Genomic DNA, 16,625 nt, shown 5'->3' on the forward strand with positions numbered 1-16,625 from the left:
TGTGTGATTATTGGGTGTTTAGTGCCACCATGTGGATATGTCCTGTTTCAGAATAAATCATTTCATTTAATTCTCTTGGAGAAATTCAGGATATCCCTAAATGTCAATGAAAGCATAATTACATTAGCAAGTAAAAAAACTAAAACATACATTTAGTATGTAGTAAATTAAAACAAAAACGCATTTTAAAAGAAGTATGTTAAAAGACTATAAAATTGAATTATTATAAAATTAATACAGTTAAGGGTTAGCATACAAAAAACAAGAAGAGAGAAACAAGAACACATTTAAAAAAAAGTGTAAATAGATAGAAGTTGAGGCAGGGAAGTGATGAAGAATACAAACCATTTATCATTGAAGATTTTTGATTGGAGGCTGAGTCACCTGATTTAGACTCGGGTGACCTTAAGACAGTCATTTGAGCAGCTTTGATAAGCCAGTTTGATCATTTCCCCTCAGGCTGCAGGGAAACAAACATGATCGAACTCACTGAAGGCCTCAGCCTGCGTATAGGGATGCAATGTTGAGGGGGGGGGGTTAAGATTCCACCACTGTCCATGTGAAATGACGCTTTAGTTCTTGTTTCTGTTCCAGAGAAACATGCAAATAAAACCTGCAACATTGAAGACAATGTCCCACATCTCTGAGAAGAATGTGACCCAGTACAGAAGCCTCCTGTTCAAAAGCTGGTTGTGTCTCCGCAGCCACATGATTGCAACGCATGGTGACAATTTCAAGCCTATAAAGCCCCCACCCAACCCCCCAACCCCCCCACCGGCAGCAGCCCACACACCCCATGTACAAGCACTCTTCTTTAACTTTATTCCTCCTGGAGGTCCCTGTAGTGATCTTCCACTACAGCCACAGCAAACATGAAAAGGTAAATCTGCTTCATGTAAGACTTTTTTCCCTTTTCTAAATTTTCATCTTTAAACTTTTGGACATGTGCCTGCAGAACAAATGCCTTCTGGATCTTGATGCTTCTTCTCCTGGTGCTCCTGGGTGTGGCAGAGACTACAGACCCTTTGTCAGATTTGGGTAGGTCATCCAGGTCTTCTCTTAGACTTTTCTTACTAGCATAGTAACTTGCTCATCGTGTGTATCTTCTCCTTTACTCAGAAAATACTGCTGGGAAGCTGGTTTTCTATCAGACAGAGGGAAATGCCACCTATGTGAGAGACATGGGAGATCTGGCATCAGATGTTCCCACAGAGACCATGTTTGAACTCTTTGATCCACAGAGGAATTTCAGCACATCTAAATTCACCTATACGTGGGATTTAGGCAACGGGTACAAGGATTTTTTAGCTCTTTTCATTATTTAACACTTTCACAAAAAGTTTTGGGATGGTTTTTGTTGTTTTTATTTCCATTTGTTTTGATCTGTGATGCAGAGAAGTGATCCAGGGGACAGAGCCGGTTGTCCGTTACCATTACCCAGAATCAGGGAACTACACACTGCGGCTGAAAGTGGTCAATATGACCAAATACGCTCCCGCGATCACTGGGGTCTACTCCACAGAAGTTCAAGTGCTCGGTTTGTATTTCTTGTAAATATATCAGCAACCTTTTTTGATTAGTTGAGGGGAAAAGAGCTCATGTAATGTGCATTCAAATTTCTCACAACTGTATTTCCTTGAATGATCAGATGATAAAAAAAAGATTTGCATCGTGAAATGATGCTATGTAACTCTCAGTACTAAATGAAATCAAAGAATACAATTAACTACAAGTACATTTGTATTATTCCAAAGAAAAGGTTTGTGGTGAAATAATTTATAACGGAAATGAATTTGTAGATGCCATCAAAAACATCGAGCTGAAGAGCCCTTCAGATTACGAGATGTCTCAGGACTCCAGTTTGGCTGTTCATGTCGATGGAAGGTAAGCTGCATTTAGTTTGTTCAACTTTATCCATTTGTCTTTTGGTCTGTTTGTTTATTTGTTTGTTTGTTTGTAAGGCCAGGCAGTTTCATTTATAAAGCATATTTCACACATAGGGGTTTAGATTCAAGGTGCTGTCCAAGGAGATTAAAAACAACACAGACACAATATTAAAAGAAAACAATTTAAAATCACAATGCACAGGTTCAGATGATTTTTAAAGGAAAGCAAAGGAGATTAAAAAGAGTCAAATGAAAGAGCTAACAGAAATAACAGATATATCTGTTTAAAAATGTTTGATTAGTTGAAAGAGTAAAATAATAAAGACCTCAACTGAATGCTATTCCAGTGTTCTAGTAATTAAGGTTAATCATGTGTGTGTGTGTGTGTGTGTGTGTCTTCAGTCCTCCGATGTGGGTGTGCTGGCGCTTCCTGCCCTACTGTGTGCCGGACCTGGGGGGCTGCACACTGACCATGCTGTATGAAAACACCCTGAGGCTGAACCACACCTTCACCTCGGCCGGCGTCCACTGCCTGGATATTAGTGTCCGCAATGAAATCAGCAAACTGCAGACCTCCTTCAGTCTCTATGTCAAGAGAAACAGTGAGTGAACATGTACAGTACACACACACACACACACACACACACACACACACACACACACACACAAAATACACCACATTACATTAATTCGCATTGATTTCCTGGAGACTTACTCTAATGTAGTTATTACATTTATATGTTTTATGTGGACTTGGTTATTGTCCCCATAAGGAAGAAAAATCCCAATAATATGAATGTCAACAGATTTAGGTCCCCACAACATGAGTAATATGTCATATTTGGACCACACACACAAGCTGTGTCCCATTCAAACAGTCACAAACTAAAAGTCACAAGTCATATGTCTTGTTTGTTGCTAATTATTTATCAGTTTTGGTCACAAACCATCTGTTTAATAATGTCCTGTTTCACCGCTCATCCGAAGCTTCCACAGAGTGCAGGCTCCTAAGCGTTCTACCAATATCACCTTCCTTTGTTTGTTTCACAACCACTAACGCCTTGATCCAAATCACTGTGACGACTCTTACGTGATTAACATCTCACCCCCACATTGTGACGTCATGCTGTGAACGACCCTGAGAGATAGATTGATAGATGATCTAATTATCTGCTTGTGTGGAGATTTGTCTTTGGAGACAAAGCAGAGCACATGGCGTGATAAAATGAGTTCAGAGAAAAAAGTTCAGACATACATACGTGATTTCATACTGTATGTGGGATTCCACTCCCAACATAGCTAATGTTAAATAAAGACAATACAGTGACCCCAACAGGTTTTAACCCCTGGACTTTTAGTCAACATTCTAATCTACAATATAAAATGAAGTATGAAAGCAATAAACCCAGAGAGCCTGAAGTATCCATTTTGTAATTGTTTGTTTGTTTAATTGTTGTAAACTGTTTAATGTGACAGGATATAAGGTTTTTAAGGTAGATTACTGCTCTCGATGTGACACATGCCTCATGGTGTGTGTGTTAACTTTACATGGAAAAGGTACAAGCTACACTTGAAGATGTTCCCAGGGTGGATTAACTGCAGAGTCTCAGGAATGTAAAGTTGACATGCAAGATAATTTGTTTTAAACACTTAATCACCGAAAAGAATGCAAAAGCTTTTAAAGCGCATAATGTTTTCCTAAACAGAGACACTAGCGCCGGAGCATTCCTGTGTCTCGCTGTGGTTATAACTCATGTTCATTTCTGACACTAGCAGTGCAAAAATATCAGACATTTTAGGAAGTAGCACTTTCCCTTTCATTATTTTCTCTTAACCTAATAACTATTAAGTAATTAAATGTGTGTGCTGTCTACAGAGGTGATTTATTATGTTATTATCCAGTATATTATTATTAAAGCCTGTAGTTTAATCTGTTTCACATGGTAAATAAATTACCTTGTCTACTTTAGATATAACCCTAAGATCAACATACCGGCACCAAATATATACAAGAAAGAACTTCAGAAATTAAATAAGATGTCAGATGAAGTTTATTCCACATATGAATACGTTTCCATGGACACCAATAATCTAACTGTTGACCTTATTCTGAATAAGACGTTGTTTAATTATGATGTTTACATGAGTTGCTAATAGAATTTTCCATTCCATTACATGACAGAGCATAGATATGTGAGATAGGGAATGTTGACGTATTATACCAGAGGCTTAAAATGATCCAGTCATATCTAAGAAAACAATCACAATATATACAATTAATAAAATTGTTTTTTAATAAACAATACTTTCACAGAAATCTTTTTGACCAAGTATTTGATACGGCAACGCATCTGGCCACATGAGTACAAAATTAGGAACATGTTAGAACAACACTAGGATGTGACTAAGGTCAGAAATCTCCACATCTTAATTCAATGTTGGCTTATTCAGGTTGCGGTAATCAGAATATGCCTTTTACGTGGCTGTGATTTATTCAGACTATTGTTCCAATCATCAGAATATTGGTGACCATGGAATCAAAGTCAATGATTCCATAGATCAGAAAGGTGCAGCAACATAAACAAAAGAGAAGGAATATCACTGAAAAAGGATTGTTTTTTTTGTGTTTTTTTTTTAAAATATTGCTAATCTATCTTGTTCTCATCCAATTCAACCATATCAAACTGATTTCTTAAATCTTTCTATTCCTAGAAGAATGGATGCCATTTTGAATCCGAATGAACCAAAAATAAATGACTCTTTGTCCCGATTTACCAGTTTCATCCAGCGCGTACATGCAGCTGATTATTTTTTCATGTTTTACAATCAAAAAGATTCTTGTAACTGAGATGAGCTGGGCTGTGTCATGAGGTGTTTCAGATAAGAACCTACCGTCTGGCATTTAGCTGTGTTAGTTCCACAGACAGAGGAGACAGTGAGGTCAGCACATGTCTGCTGCGTCCAATCGATTGGCTGCTGTGATGATCGAAATCAAATTCAGATTAACCAGCTTTTGATGTCACATTCAAATGGAAAATCTTAACTTTACTTCTTATATTTTTGATTGCTCTACTCTAAATCGGAATATTTGTAACTCCTGTTAATTCAGTTCCTTCAGAAAGTGCTCTGTAAATACAATTTGATTGATGGAGTGATGGAGACATTTATATTATAGATATTTACAATGATTTCAAATAAAAGACCCTCAGATTTATTATTTTCACATGAACAACACTATTAAATATTGTCATTGATTAAAACTACACTCACATAACATGTTTTTTTTTCCTGTGTCGCCCGCAGACAACCCTCACCTCTTCTTCATGCTGTCATGTGCTGCTGTTCTCATCGCCACTTTCTCCTTCATCGCAGTCATCGCCTGCCGCAAGAGAACACAGGTACATTATTAACTTAATATGCTGCTAAATCTTAGAATGGATCACATATAAATAACTTTTCATGACCCTGGGTTTAATGGGGATGACAGGATATAGTGTCAAGTTGGTTTCCTCCGGGTCATAACAGTAAGTAATGGTGAAATGAAGTTCTTTATCACAGTACAATAATGTTTAAGATAAATTGATTTGTATGGATTTGTGCTTGTTTGTAAATATCCTTGATTAAAGCAATGGTTGCATGCTCTAAAATGACCACAAGGAGGCGATCTGCGTCTAGAAAATAAATTACACCTGAGCAGAAATTTGAGTGAGAAGAAGAAGCTCCCAGTGCTGCAGACATGTGACTGATCTTTATTGTTTGTGCATTTCCAACAGGCATTTCACTGATTAACCTTTTGTAATTTCACAGATTCCTGCGTCCAGTCACGCTGTATACCTGAAGAATCCAGAGTCAGACGACCAGAGCGCGATTCTCTTTAAATTCTCCAAGATGGAGAGAGGAGAGAAAGAGCCGCTGCTCCTGCAGTATGGGACTCAACGCTTCTCCTAACCACCACAGATCCAGAGGCTGCTACATGCACATATATATACATTTGGTAGCAGGAAATGCACAACTATGTCTTTATAGAAGCAATAATCACTTTCCTCTTGACACATATCAACATGTTATAGATTTATACCTCTGTGGATGATCAGTACACAACACATTGTCTAATCTGTGTTTCAGCAAGACAAATACTGTCTGTGTTGTCCTTATAAGATATGTTGATCAATTAATGAGGCACTGAGCTTGAAGGTTGACATTCACCAGAACTCATAATAATTTAATAGCTCAACTATAGGTTGTTGTGGAAAATCTGCTGATCAATGGTCATTGTCAGTGAAGAAAGCGTTCAGGAGCCCTTTGACGTCTTATGCTGAAATATTTATTGAAGCTTGGCCAAGGAGAAAATCAGAATTCATCCATACAACATCTGTGCATGATGCTATCTCATATTCTGAAGTCTGCTTTCCTCTAGTCCCACTTTAAACCTGAACAGATCCTTTAATATATGGGTGTGCTCGTTCCTCAACAATCAAATGTATTTTCTAGTTATGGAGATAGTAGTGCCTGCTTAGGCAGTCTCATATCTGTGATGTATAGGGAGTGAAGGCTTTGACCTTCGCCAAGCTCTCGCACTTCCCAAACACAACAGACATGGTCATGTTTAAACAATGAGTGTTAATTTAAGCATCCTGTCAATGCACTAGACTATTCTCTTTTATCATGTTTCCTTTCATATAGATGTATACATTTGCTTTGCTTTCAAATGAAGAATAAAACATATTTCCTATGTAGCGACGCTCAGTTTTGATCTTTGACAAGTGGAAACCAGAGGCTGCACATTTGAAGAGGGCCAACTCATCAGTGCAACAAATCTGCAGAACACACACACACTAGCCGCAGCTATCACTGCTACAAAGACGAGTTTTTTTGGGTGAGCTGGAATGCTAACACGGAGGAGGCTGGTGATTTTCAGCCTGTCGGACGCACGAATTGAATCATCTAGTGTCAAAGCGACTGAGGAAGGGCAGGATTGGGTCACAGGCTGGTGTATCAGATCAGACTTGCATATTTAGGATTGCTTAAGCTTCAGACCTTATAGAGTTGCCACTTTAATGAATTCTGTGTATAAAGGTTAGGTGTAATAAGCCCCCTCATCTGCCTACACTGTGAAAATTGATTATGTAGAACAAAATAAACAGAAACTGCATTGCTTGTGATTAATTGGCCTTAATATATGTTGGCTCTCATATTATATTCTATTATTATCACTATAAGACTAAGAGCAACTGATTTTTAGTCTCAAACCATAGACTTGGATGTATACTGACACTTTGACCAAATTGTCTACAAATCAGTGTTGCTGTGCTGTGCCAGCAGGAGGGTGTGGATCAGGAAGTACAGAGGGTCGTGCACTAACCAGAAGGTCGGTAGATCGATCCTCGGCTCCACAAGTAAGATTGTTTGGTGAGATACTGAGCTCCAAATTTCTCCTGATGACTGTTACAACAGCGTGTGAATGGTGGGTGATGGGGAAAAAATGCATGTGTCTTGTGAGTGGTGGATAAGACTGGAGAAGAGGTAAAGTGTCCTCACTATCTAAAGGCTGATGTGCATAACAAATGTTCACAGAAGAAAATGCAGTCTTGCCAGTAAACACTCATTATTCTTGGGCATCAAGTAACATGCTATTTGTTGAATTATAAAAAAATCCAAGCATCAAGAGAAAATGGTAGAACTTAACCAAACAAAGGGGACGGCTTACAAAAAACCCCCAAAATCCTTGGATGTTTTCTCACCGCGCTGACGTCTGCCAGATGACTTCTCTGCCGTTAAGCGCATTGATGGTGTTTGATGACAGCTTTTCCTCCGTTAGAGGTGTCACAACATTCATTCACTGCGACTCTCTTGATGAATGCCAGCTGTCAGAGAAGCAGCGAGGAGCTGCAGGTGCTTTGAGCATCGACCTTGGAGCAAAAACACTGCTGATGGTGAAAAGTCTGCAGCTGTCCACAGTTCTGAGAGGAAGAACACCTCGTGAATCTGAATTCAAACTGCTAACTTCTCTCACATCCACTGAAGCTGTCTCGTGTAAATAGAAAGGGTTCACGAAGGGGGACCCACACAGTTCAAAATCACCTTAAAAATATTCGTATGAGCAAATAACAAAGAAATAAATGCATCAGATACAGAAGAGTATCTGAACAGGAGTTGGAACAAGTGCAATTAAAATTATCTGTATTCAGTATATTGGTTTGTCTCATGTGAAACATCAGCTGGACACTGGCGATTTTGGTTTAATCTACCTGTTTTGACCTCGACTTGGTCTTTAAACTTTAGTGCTTTAGTTTTTTTTAGAATGGGTTTGTTATTTCTCTGAAAGTGCTAAATGCTCCACTGTGCTGAAGAGCTATAGTCACTAACTGTGTCTGTTTGCTGTGGTGGTGTTGAGAAGGGGGCGTGCAGTGGATTTCTAAAACATATTGCTTGAAAACAGAAGCTGCAGCCGAATGTGACGCGACATGAGCAAAGAGAATGGACCCAAAAATGAACGCTGACAGAAACAAAAAAGATGAAATGCTTATTGGAAGTGCAGAGTAGGATGATAATTCTCTGAGTCTCTGCCACCACCCCCCCTTTCACGTTCCACACACATGATTTATTGTAATATGATCCACCTGTATTGATAACATAGACTTAAAACAACTCTCCAGTTGAAGAAAAAAACCTGTCGCCCGCCTACACATCCATCTGTGAAGTTCCATTTTCTACATCACTATGTCTTTTGTTTTGTTCTACAGATTATTTGTTTTACCTTGATTGAGTTTTGTTTGGTTTTGAGTCAATGAGTTCCTCATTACGCCTCAAAAATCAGACATAAAATCAAACAGACACACACAAACACACACACACACACACACACACACACACACACAAAGACATAATGCACTCAGCCCAGATAAAAGAATGCAACATAGAGAGCATTCAGCGTCATTAGAAAATGTGAAGAGAGGAAAACAAAGATTTGCGTTTCACTTTGGCCTAAATGTACAAGCTGAATAAAAAATTCCTCAGACAAGGCCGTCAGAAAAACAGCCTGTGTTCTATAAATGAATCAGTCTGTGACTATACTGCAAAGGCAGCAACAACAAAACCTTCAAACTCTCGAATATCAAACTGATGCATTATTAGTCACCTTCTATAATTACTCATTCGTACATTTTACTCAATTGATTGTTTTTAAGGTTCAGCTGCTTCTGAGGTTTCTTCAAAGCTGATGATCCTTCAGCATCTCTGGGTTTTGTTGATGCACCGAATCTTCTTCTTCTTACTGATGAATAATCACGTAATATATCTTAGACATAATCACTATTAAAATACCAGACTAGCTAGCAGCCAAAGAAGCCAGACTAAAATTGGAGTGAAAAACGTTTTTTTTTGTTTGTGCTGCAATTGGAATTGAATCGATCCAATAATCAGCATCGAATATTGACCCTACTTGTTTTCAGAGCTGTGTGTGGTCAGAGGGAGTCTCTCTGTCAAAAGGGAGTGTGTGTCTGTGGCGTCACTCGCGACCTTTCGGCCTCTCTCATCAGTTAAGCGTTGCTAATGCCACCCAGGACACCTGTTGTTGCTCTGACCCAAGCCACCTGACTCTAAAGACCCCGCTCAGCCTGTATCGCTAACTGCATGTGTGTCATCTCACCAGCTCGACAGATAACAAGAGACACAGTGCAAAACGCCATATGTTTAAACAAAGTCTGCCGTCTCGCATGACCCTGAAACATTTCACACTTAAAAACGGATCACGGGAAATATTGTAATCAGTAGTAAACATGCAGTGTAATGGCTGACGGCCATTTTCTTTATTTTCCACATTTTCATTTACAGGCAAAGCGAAACATTTTCAACATTTAGAAAACATTAAATGGCACTTAAGTCTTCATTAGAAGGCCACGAAACAAGGTTGACATTGCATTATACATGTACACTCACTTAAAACTGATATAACATTAAAAAAATATCTATCTTTCCAAGCAGAGACACTAAATAATGTAAGACTACACAACACATGCAATAATTAACGTAATGAATGTACATTCAAAATACATATGTGACAGTTTCAATCTTTTGTTGGATGCTTGGTCACAATATCCACTGCAACATATCACAAATAGGAATATGTCACAAGATTGACACTAGGAATATATAATTCTCACGTTTTGTTCAAATAGAAAAGGCAGGAGGGGAAAAAAGCACAGTGACAGACTCACTAGTATCACTGGCATCAGTTCCACATGGAAAGAATAAAGCTTTTCAATGAGCTGAGGTTTTCTCTAATGAGCCAGAAAATGAACATTAGTGTTTCTTTAACTGAGTCTATTGCACAAATGCTCCAACAAGTGCCACGACACAGATAAAGTGCAAAATAGCATTCGTCCACCAACATTCCCCCTTAAAAATGACTGAGTGAACACGTCAGGATCAGAGGCTTGATTGAAGTTGGCTCTAAGCCCATTTCCTAGTTAAGATGGAGACATAACATTAGCAAGACCTGTTAATCTTCCCTCCCACACAGTGCACGCAAACGCCAGCTCACATGCTCATGCCAAACTGTCAGCTATAGTCTGGACCTCAGCGTACTTGTAGTAGTCGCAGGACCTGCGTGCGTCTGGCTTGGATTTTCATGGCTTTGGACGGTGCATGGAGGGAGGGGGTTGGGTGTTAATACCTGAGGGGACCTATCTGCTACGGCGTGGACGTTTTTAAAGTACCTTAATCACATTACAATTTGCACTTTGGTGTGTTCCCACATTCAACGTCACAGATACGATTGTCAAAATGTCGAAAACTGACATGTGTATGCAAGCATTTCATTTTTCAGAAATCCTAACACTAAATATACAGTATCTCTGTGCAAAGCAGATAAAACAACACTGTTACACATCCATGTATAACATAAAGTCTGTAAAGCCTCCTCACAGTATTAGAAGACATTAATAACAAATGCTGAATGGATGGAAACATCAGTTAATCAAAGGAGAAGAAGTTAAGCGTTGGGGAGCCGCTCCTGACACACCTCCAGAGGCCTTTTGAATGCCCCCCTCCCGAAAACTTCGACGTTGCTTGCCAGCCAGGAGATCACGTTCCCCGGGATGTAAGAGCTGCAGTTGGCCATCGACTGGATCTCGACGGGCTTGAGAACGCGGTCCCAAATGTTCACCTGACTCAGCTCGCCCACGAAGGCCTGTCCGGCATCAAAGCGCCCGCCCACCACGTCCTGTGAGGGCCATAAACGCCGGGAGGTACATTTTAAAGCATCATCAACAACAACATTATTATCCAAGGTAATTATCTTTTGAGATGAAGACGTCGTTAAGGTTTTTTATGTTTGTTATTGCCTCTCGTCTACACACAGTATAGTTTCAATTGAGGACACCGAGGTCAGGTACTTGGTGAATTTTGTGACTTCAGCAGCCTGGTTACTTTCTGTGATTACAAAGCTAGCACATTGTAAGAATTGTATTCAGTCAGATCAATATCAATAAACTCAATATATGGAAATTTGGCTTCTTTTCGCAGAATTTCTCCCCCATTGCCAGCAGTGAAAAGACTTTCAAGTAGGGAGATAAAACATGCAGGAAATCTAATAATATTTGAATTCATTTGAAAATATAGAAAAAACCCCACAAATATTAAAACTATCTATTGAAGGCTGAGCCTGACATGAATGTGATTAATTTTGCTGATATTTGATCACAAACCAGAGTAAAACAGGGAATCAGAGCTGCTGATGGCTCTGGATAAAAAGTTTGATGTAGCTTTAGTGTGGTTTTAAAACATCATCTCCACAGACAGGCTGCATCTCATTCATCCATTCTCACACAACACACTGATTGGTCCAGAGGGAGACCACAGCGTGTGCTCTGCAGTGGCAGGTTTATTCTTGTCTCATAGATTTGTTTTGTCAAGATAACCTGCCTCCATCTTATTACTGCCTGCTTGGCTCAGGGTGATTTTCTTGTTTCCACCTGCAGTTTGCAGAGATGCATCATAAGTAACACCGGTGGCTGGCAGAACTACTTGACATGAGGAATTGATATATTTAAGTGGTGAGGTGTGAGCATGCTGTGCTCGAAAGTTAATGGAACATTGTTAGTTGTGCTTCACTGTGTCCTGGATGCCACTTTTTGTGGTTAATTCTAGGACATAATAACTAAATGTGAAGACACAGTGATGTGTTGATTACAGACGAACTGGATCACTGAATTTCCCTGACATTTTGGGGTGCGTACCTGCTCCTGCCCCAGGATGATGACTCCCCCTGGTTTGATGGGGTGCCAGGCTGCTAGGTTGTCACCGTTTCCCAGCTTCTCTCCATTCTGGTAAGCCTCCCACTGGCCGTCTCGTGTCGTCCAGCAGATGCAGATGTGGTGCCACCTTCCGTCGCGTACCTCCAAAGGCAGTTGGGCCACCTATGGTCACAATACACTGCACTTAGTTGTCTTCATTATGTGAATTAGACTCAAATTCCACACAGTTCAAGAGAATTGAGAAAGCAGAGAGTTCTTGCCTTGTCGTTGATGAGAAGCTCTATTGGGTTGTTGCCCCACTCGATCAGCACAATTTCATTCGCTTGCCCCGGCACCCCGTACGAGAAGGGTGTCCCTATGCCGGGCAGGGCGCTGGACTTGATCCACATGCAGAGTGTGAAGGCGTACATCTCTGGCAGGCTCTTGGTGATTCGGCCGTACAGGTAGTTGGTCCGCTGGGGGAGGGAAACCTTAAACTGCTCAGGGGACATGAAATCTCCTCCCCCTGAATTGAGAAAGAGAGAGAGAGAAGAGATGAGAGGTGTTTCATGTCTTTTCTGAAAGCTGTTCATCTCTGCCTGGGAGTGAAAGCCTGGAAACAAAAGCAGCACCTCCCTTTACAATACATAGACAGTCATGGTTTAAAAAAGCCACACAACAAAATGTCCATTTTCATGTGATAAATGTTGAGTCTCTCACTTTTATTTCACCATCTCTGATTCATCAGACTCCTCTTTTACCTCTTGAGTGCCTTCCTCTGCCTCCCCTCCATTAGTGTATTATAAGAAAAAATAGGTTGGATGCTTTGATGGCATCATACATCACTCTCCACTTCTTTCATCTTCCACTTACATTGCATTAACTGTATACATCACCAGGGGTGGATCAGGAGACAGGGGACACTGGCCCCAGCTCCAATCTGATTGGCCCCTAAGTGACCCTGTCATTAGCTTTTTAATATATATAAACTAGTCACTTACCAACAATACTAACAATAAATATTTAAATTTACTATGTATTTTACAAACTCAATGTGCTAACAATTTAAAAATATATATTAAATTTGCACCTTACTGAATCAGCATGGATGTTGGACATATAATTGGCCCCACTGTGTAATTTATGGCCCCTGAAAAATCCTAGATCCACCACGTTCACCCAACAATCTACCTTTCTCCAATTTACAGTGACCTCCATGATCTTCAGTACAGCTACAGTCTGAGACCAAGGGAACTCTTTGCCAACACTGTTATATGATGTAGATTTGACACAGACCCGTAGTGTTGTCCTATACCTTTCTCCAGCTCACTGATCCGCTCCACCAGGGCGTTCAGCGTGCTCTCTGTCTTCAGCCTGTAGGCGGCCGTGGCGTTGGACAACATGCTCTTCTCCTCCTCCAGGTTGCTGACTTTCCTCAGGAGCTGCTTCTCCAGCTCCCCGAGGCGACGCTGCAGCAGGTCGCGCAGCTCAGTGGGGAAGGAGGCGCCTGATATGTTGGCCCGCATCTGCTGTTGCTATAAGGAAAGGGATGGACATGGAGATAATCAGGCGGCAATGAGCCTGCTGAGAATTGAAAGTGATGCCTCATCTCACTGTTTTAAAAAAGCTGTGCTTCTGTATGAGAGGCTGGCAGGCCTGTGTATACACGTCCATCAGTGGACACTGGAGAGAAGTAAATTCTCTATATTGTTGGTCTAAGGTTTTGTTCAGTTTTCTGCACTATATTAAATCATCCATGGAAATGTACAATCCCTGTTTGTTCCAATAATAATACAGGAGAAGCACAAATTGGCAACAGAAATAAAAAATATGTGTTATGGATAGTTATCATATTTTGTGGCATTGTGTAAAGACTGGGATGAAGTTTAAGCTTATTTTTAAAACACTGCAGTTGAATGAACAAGCATAATAAATAACCCACATGGTCATATAATTGCTCCTGGGTAATAAGAAGTTTGAGGTTGGACAATGAGACAATTAATCTTTTTCCCACGGATACCTGAGTTTGATCACCAACATATGCACTCCAACGATTCTCAGAAGTGCTACTGCTGAGCTGTGAATCTACTATGAGTGCTAATCCTACAAATCCGTTCTGTGCATCAAACTGTGCTTTTACGCATTTGGTTCAGGTGGCGTAATGCTTTGTGCCATATTGGTAGTACCTTACCTCCAGGTTCTCCAACCGGTCCTTCAGCCCTTGCATGGTTTTCCCAAGACTGTCAATGGTGCCATTGGGGTCTCTGGGAACATCACCCATGGTGTTTTGCTTTTCTTTGCCCCAGGAGCCACCCTTGTCGTACTTCCTATCGTCGGTGGCTGATGCGCAGAGGGACAGCTTGGTGGTTAACTCGTTGATTGTGCCAATCTGTTTGGAAATCGTTTCTTTCTGCAGTAAAATCGTCTCTCGCAGCTGCATGACGGTGTTTCTGAGCTCCTCTTCTTGACTCCCGACGTTTAGCTCCGGTAATAACGTCACAGGGCAACTGGCATCGCCGCTGAGGGGTACTGCCCGGCAGATGTACCGCTTCCCATCGTCAGCCTGGATGCTCGGTTGTTGACCCGAGCCCGGTGCAGAAAAACACACCAATCCGAACAAAATTGAAAACATACCGGTAGCAATCAAGGGAAAAGTGGGAAACTAAACACAAATCTTTAAGAACACTCTCCAACGAACGCCACTCTGAAGTTTGGTGCGTAAAAGTGTTCCCCTGCGTAGAAAATGCCCCAGAAGAAGAGAAAATACATCACGTATAACTATATCTAAAGAGTAGCGCCATGTCTAACCGTCGAAATCAAGAAAGTTCTGAGCAGAAAATCCGATAAAGGGCGAGTGTGTGGCTGTAAGCCCGGTTCATGTGACTTGTGTTACCTGGACTATTCCTGGCACAAGCGGAGCGCGCAGTGTGGTGCTGATCGGACAGCTCCTCTAGGAAAGAGGATTACAAAAAAAAAGGTGTCTGAGAAAGCTCCTGGATTGGTTGTAGTAGGCTGACGTCACCGGGCTGGTGAGGTCAAACATTTGTTCACTAGTTTATTTGGAAAGTTAATTTAGCAAAGTACCAGGAGTTAATTGTGTCACAACAATTACGCTGATAAGGGAGGTGCCAGGTTGTGATTAGTTTTGTGGCTATGTGGAAGTAGTGTAGTGTTGTCCTATACCTTTCTCCAGCTCACTGGAGAAAGGTTGATTATGGATCATAATCAACTGATAAGGCCAGTGAGTTGATGTAATATGTTTTGAAATCAAAAATTACAACACACATGTATGGCACCCCATTTCACCTTATTCTAGTTTTTTATTATTTTACAGGTTGGTCATGCTCAAGTTTCTGTCTCATGTTTAGTGTTTTTATACTTTAATTCTTGTCTGACTGAGTTTTTATTTGATTTGTTTTTTTTACTTGTGCTTTTTTTAATTTGTGAAGCACTTTTGAACAGGTATTATTATTATTACTGTAATAAAATTCAGAGATGAAATATAATTTACAATAATATAATAGAGATATAGATGCTAGTTCATCCAGCCAGCAACAACATGACAAATCATTGAGACTGCAGGTGAATCTCTTTAATAAACCAATCGGTGGAGAAACAGGATGTGGTGGTAAACAATTAGCAGCAGCCGCCCGTGTGCTTCGGAAAGGTCAATATAGCGTGGGGCGCATACCACTGTGCTTTGAACATGGCGTCCAACCCTGCTCCAAACCACACAGGGGTTTTCTTCCTTTAATGAGACTCAAGGATGATGAGGCAGAAACTGTTTTATTGTTCAATTCTGGGCTTTAAAACAGTCATCTTCTGCAGGAAGTCACTTGTGGTGATCTGCATTTGCTCTAAATTAACCAAATAAGGACAAGTCATTAGAAATACACTGCCCTTTGAGTGATTAGGTGCAAATCTTACAAGCGGTTTCAAACTAACTGGTGTCAATATGTCTCAGCAGTATTTGACATATGAGGTCGGTCTGTAACATTTGAAATTGAAAGACTTTTTTCAGGTCCTTAACGCCTACTATAAATTAGTGTCACTATTCTGCTCTTATTCAACAAACAAACTATTAACATAAGGTCATTTATATAAAATACATCATAGGAAAATCATTCATAGTTTTTCAGTGGTGGAACACTTTTAAAATGTGCTAATACAAAAACATCATTGTTAGATAGAACTGGTGCATCATTGTATAATGGTGTTTGACTGTGCAGCTCGTGGTTAAAGTATAGCTGTAGTTTTAAACACTTTTCTAAACAGTTAAAAAGTTTATAGATTTTCTTCAACTAGCCCTTCCTGATCTTTGTGAAATGATTCCATAACCCATTGTCCTCAAAAATGTTTTGACAAATCTTTGAAGAACTCGTGTGTAATCATGTGAAAACCCAAATTAGACACAGATTTTTCATGAAGGACCACAGACAAAAATATTGGCAACCATTGCTTTCATCTTTAAAAATGCGTTGTGTTTATATAAACTTATCATGTG

At 40.2% G+C, this 16,625-nt stretch overlaps 2 protein-coding genes across 3 annotated transcripts; one reads left to right on the forward strand and one right to left on the reverse strand.

Moving 5' to 3' along the window:
* Window positions 1–757: 757 nt before the first annotated feature.
* Window positions 758–6,627, forward strand: tmem130 (transmembrane protein 130). The gene is made up of 8 exons (XM_020082936.2): window positions 758–880; window positions 956–1,038; window positions 1,120–1,291; window positions 1,395–1,537; window positions 1,800–1,884; window positions 2,289–2,488; window positions 5,190–5,284; window positions 5,694–6,627. The coding sequence occupies exons 1-8, from the start codon at window positions 873–875 to the stop codon at window positions 5,832–5,834; spliced, it is 927 nt and encodes a 308-aa protein (XP_019938495.2). The 5' UTR covers window positions 758–872; the 3' UTR covers window positions 5,835–6,627.
* A 3,032-nt stretch (window positions 6,628–9,659) lies between these two features.
* On the reverse strand, window positions 9,660–15,054 carry LOC109626826 (neuronal pentraxin-2-like). Of its 2 annotated transcripts, none has more exons than XM_069517964.1 (5): window positions 14,313–15,054; window positions 13,437–13,650; window positions 12,403–12,647; window positions 12,125–12,304; window positions 9,660–11,109 (listed from the first exon to the last, which is right to left on the reverse strand). In XM_069517964.1, exons 1-5 carry the CDS (start codon window positions 14,751–14,753, stop codon window positions 10,879–10,881), a joined length of 1,311 nt encoding a protein of 436 aa, XP_069374065.1. In that variant the 5' UTR covers window positions 14,754–15,054; the 3' UTR covers window positions 9,660–10,878. The 2 variants fall into 2 exon arrangements, with proteins under 2 accessions (XP_069374065.1, XP_019938574.2); XM_020083015.2 differs by having other exon boundaries at window positions 13,437–13,656; window positions 14,313–15,053.
* Between the last annotated feature and the right edge of the window lie 1,571 nt (window positions 15,055–16,625).

This window comes from Paralichthys olivaceus, chromosome 21 (genome assembly GCF_024713975.1).
Source record: "Paralichthys olivaceus isolate ysfri-2021 chromosome 21, ASM2471397v2, whole genome shotgun sequence".
In the NCBI taxonomy this organism is placed as follows: Eukaryota; Metazoa; Chordata; class Actinopteri; order Pleuronectiformes; family Paralichthyidae; genus Paralichthys; species Paralichthys olivaceus.

Coding starts and splice junctions, on each gene's coding strand:
- LOC109626826 (XM_020083015.2), bottom strand. CDS start 14,753: ATGTTTTCAATTTTGTTCGGATTGGTGTGTTTTTCTGCACCGGGCTCG. Junction 13,657..14,312: donor ACCGGTTGGAGAACCTGGAG/GTAAGGTACTAC, acceptor CTTTCCTTATAG/CAACAGCAGATGCGGGCCAA. Junction 11,110..12,124: donor TCATCCTGGGGCAGGAGCAG/GTACGCACCCCA, acceptor TGGCCCTCACAG/GACGTGGTGGGCGGGCGCTT.
- tmem130 (XM_020082936.2), top strand. Junction 1,039..1,119: donor AGACCCTTTGTCAGATTTGG/GTAGGTCATCCA, acceptor TCCTTTACTCAG/AAAATACTGCTGGGAAGCTG. Junction 2,489..5,189: donor TCTCTATGTCAAGAGAAACA/GTGAGTGAACAT, acceptor TGTCGCCCGCAG/ACAACCCTCACCTCTTCTTC.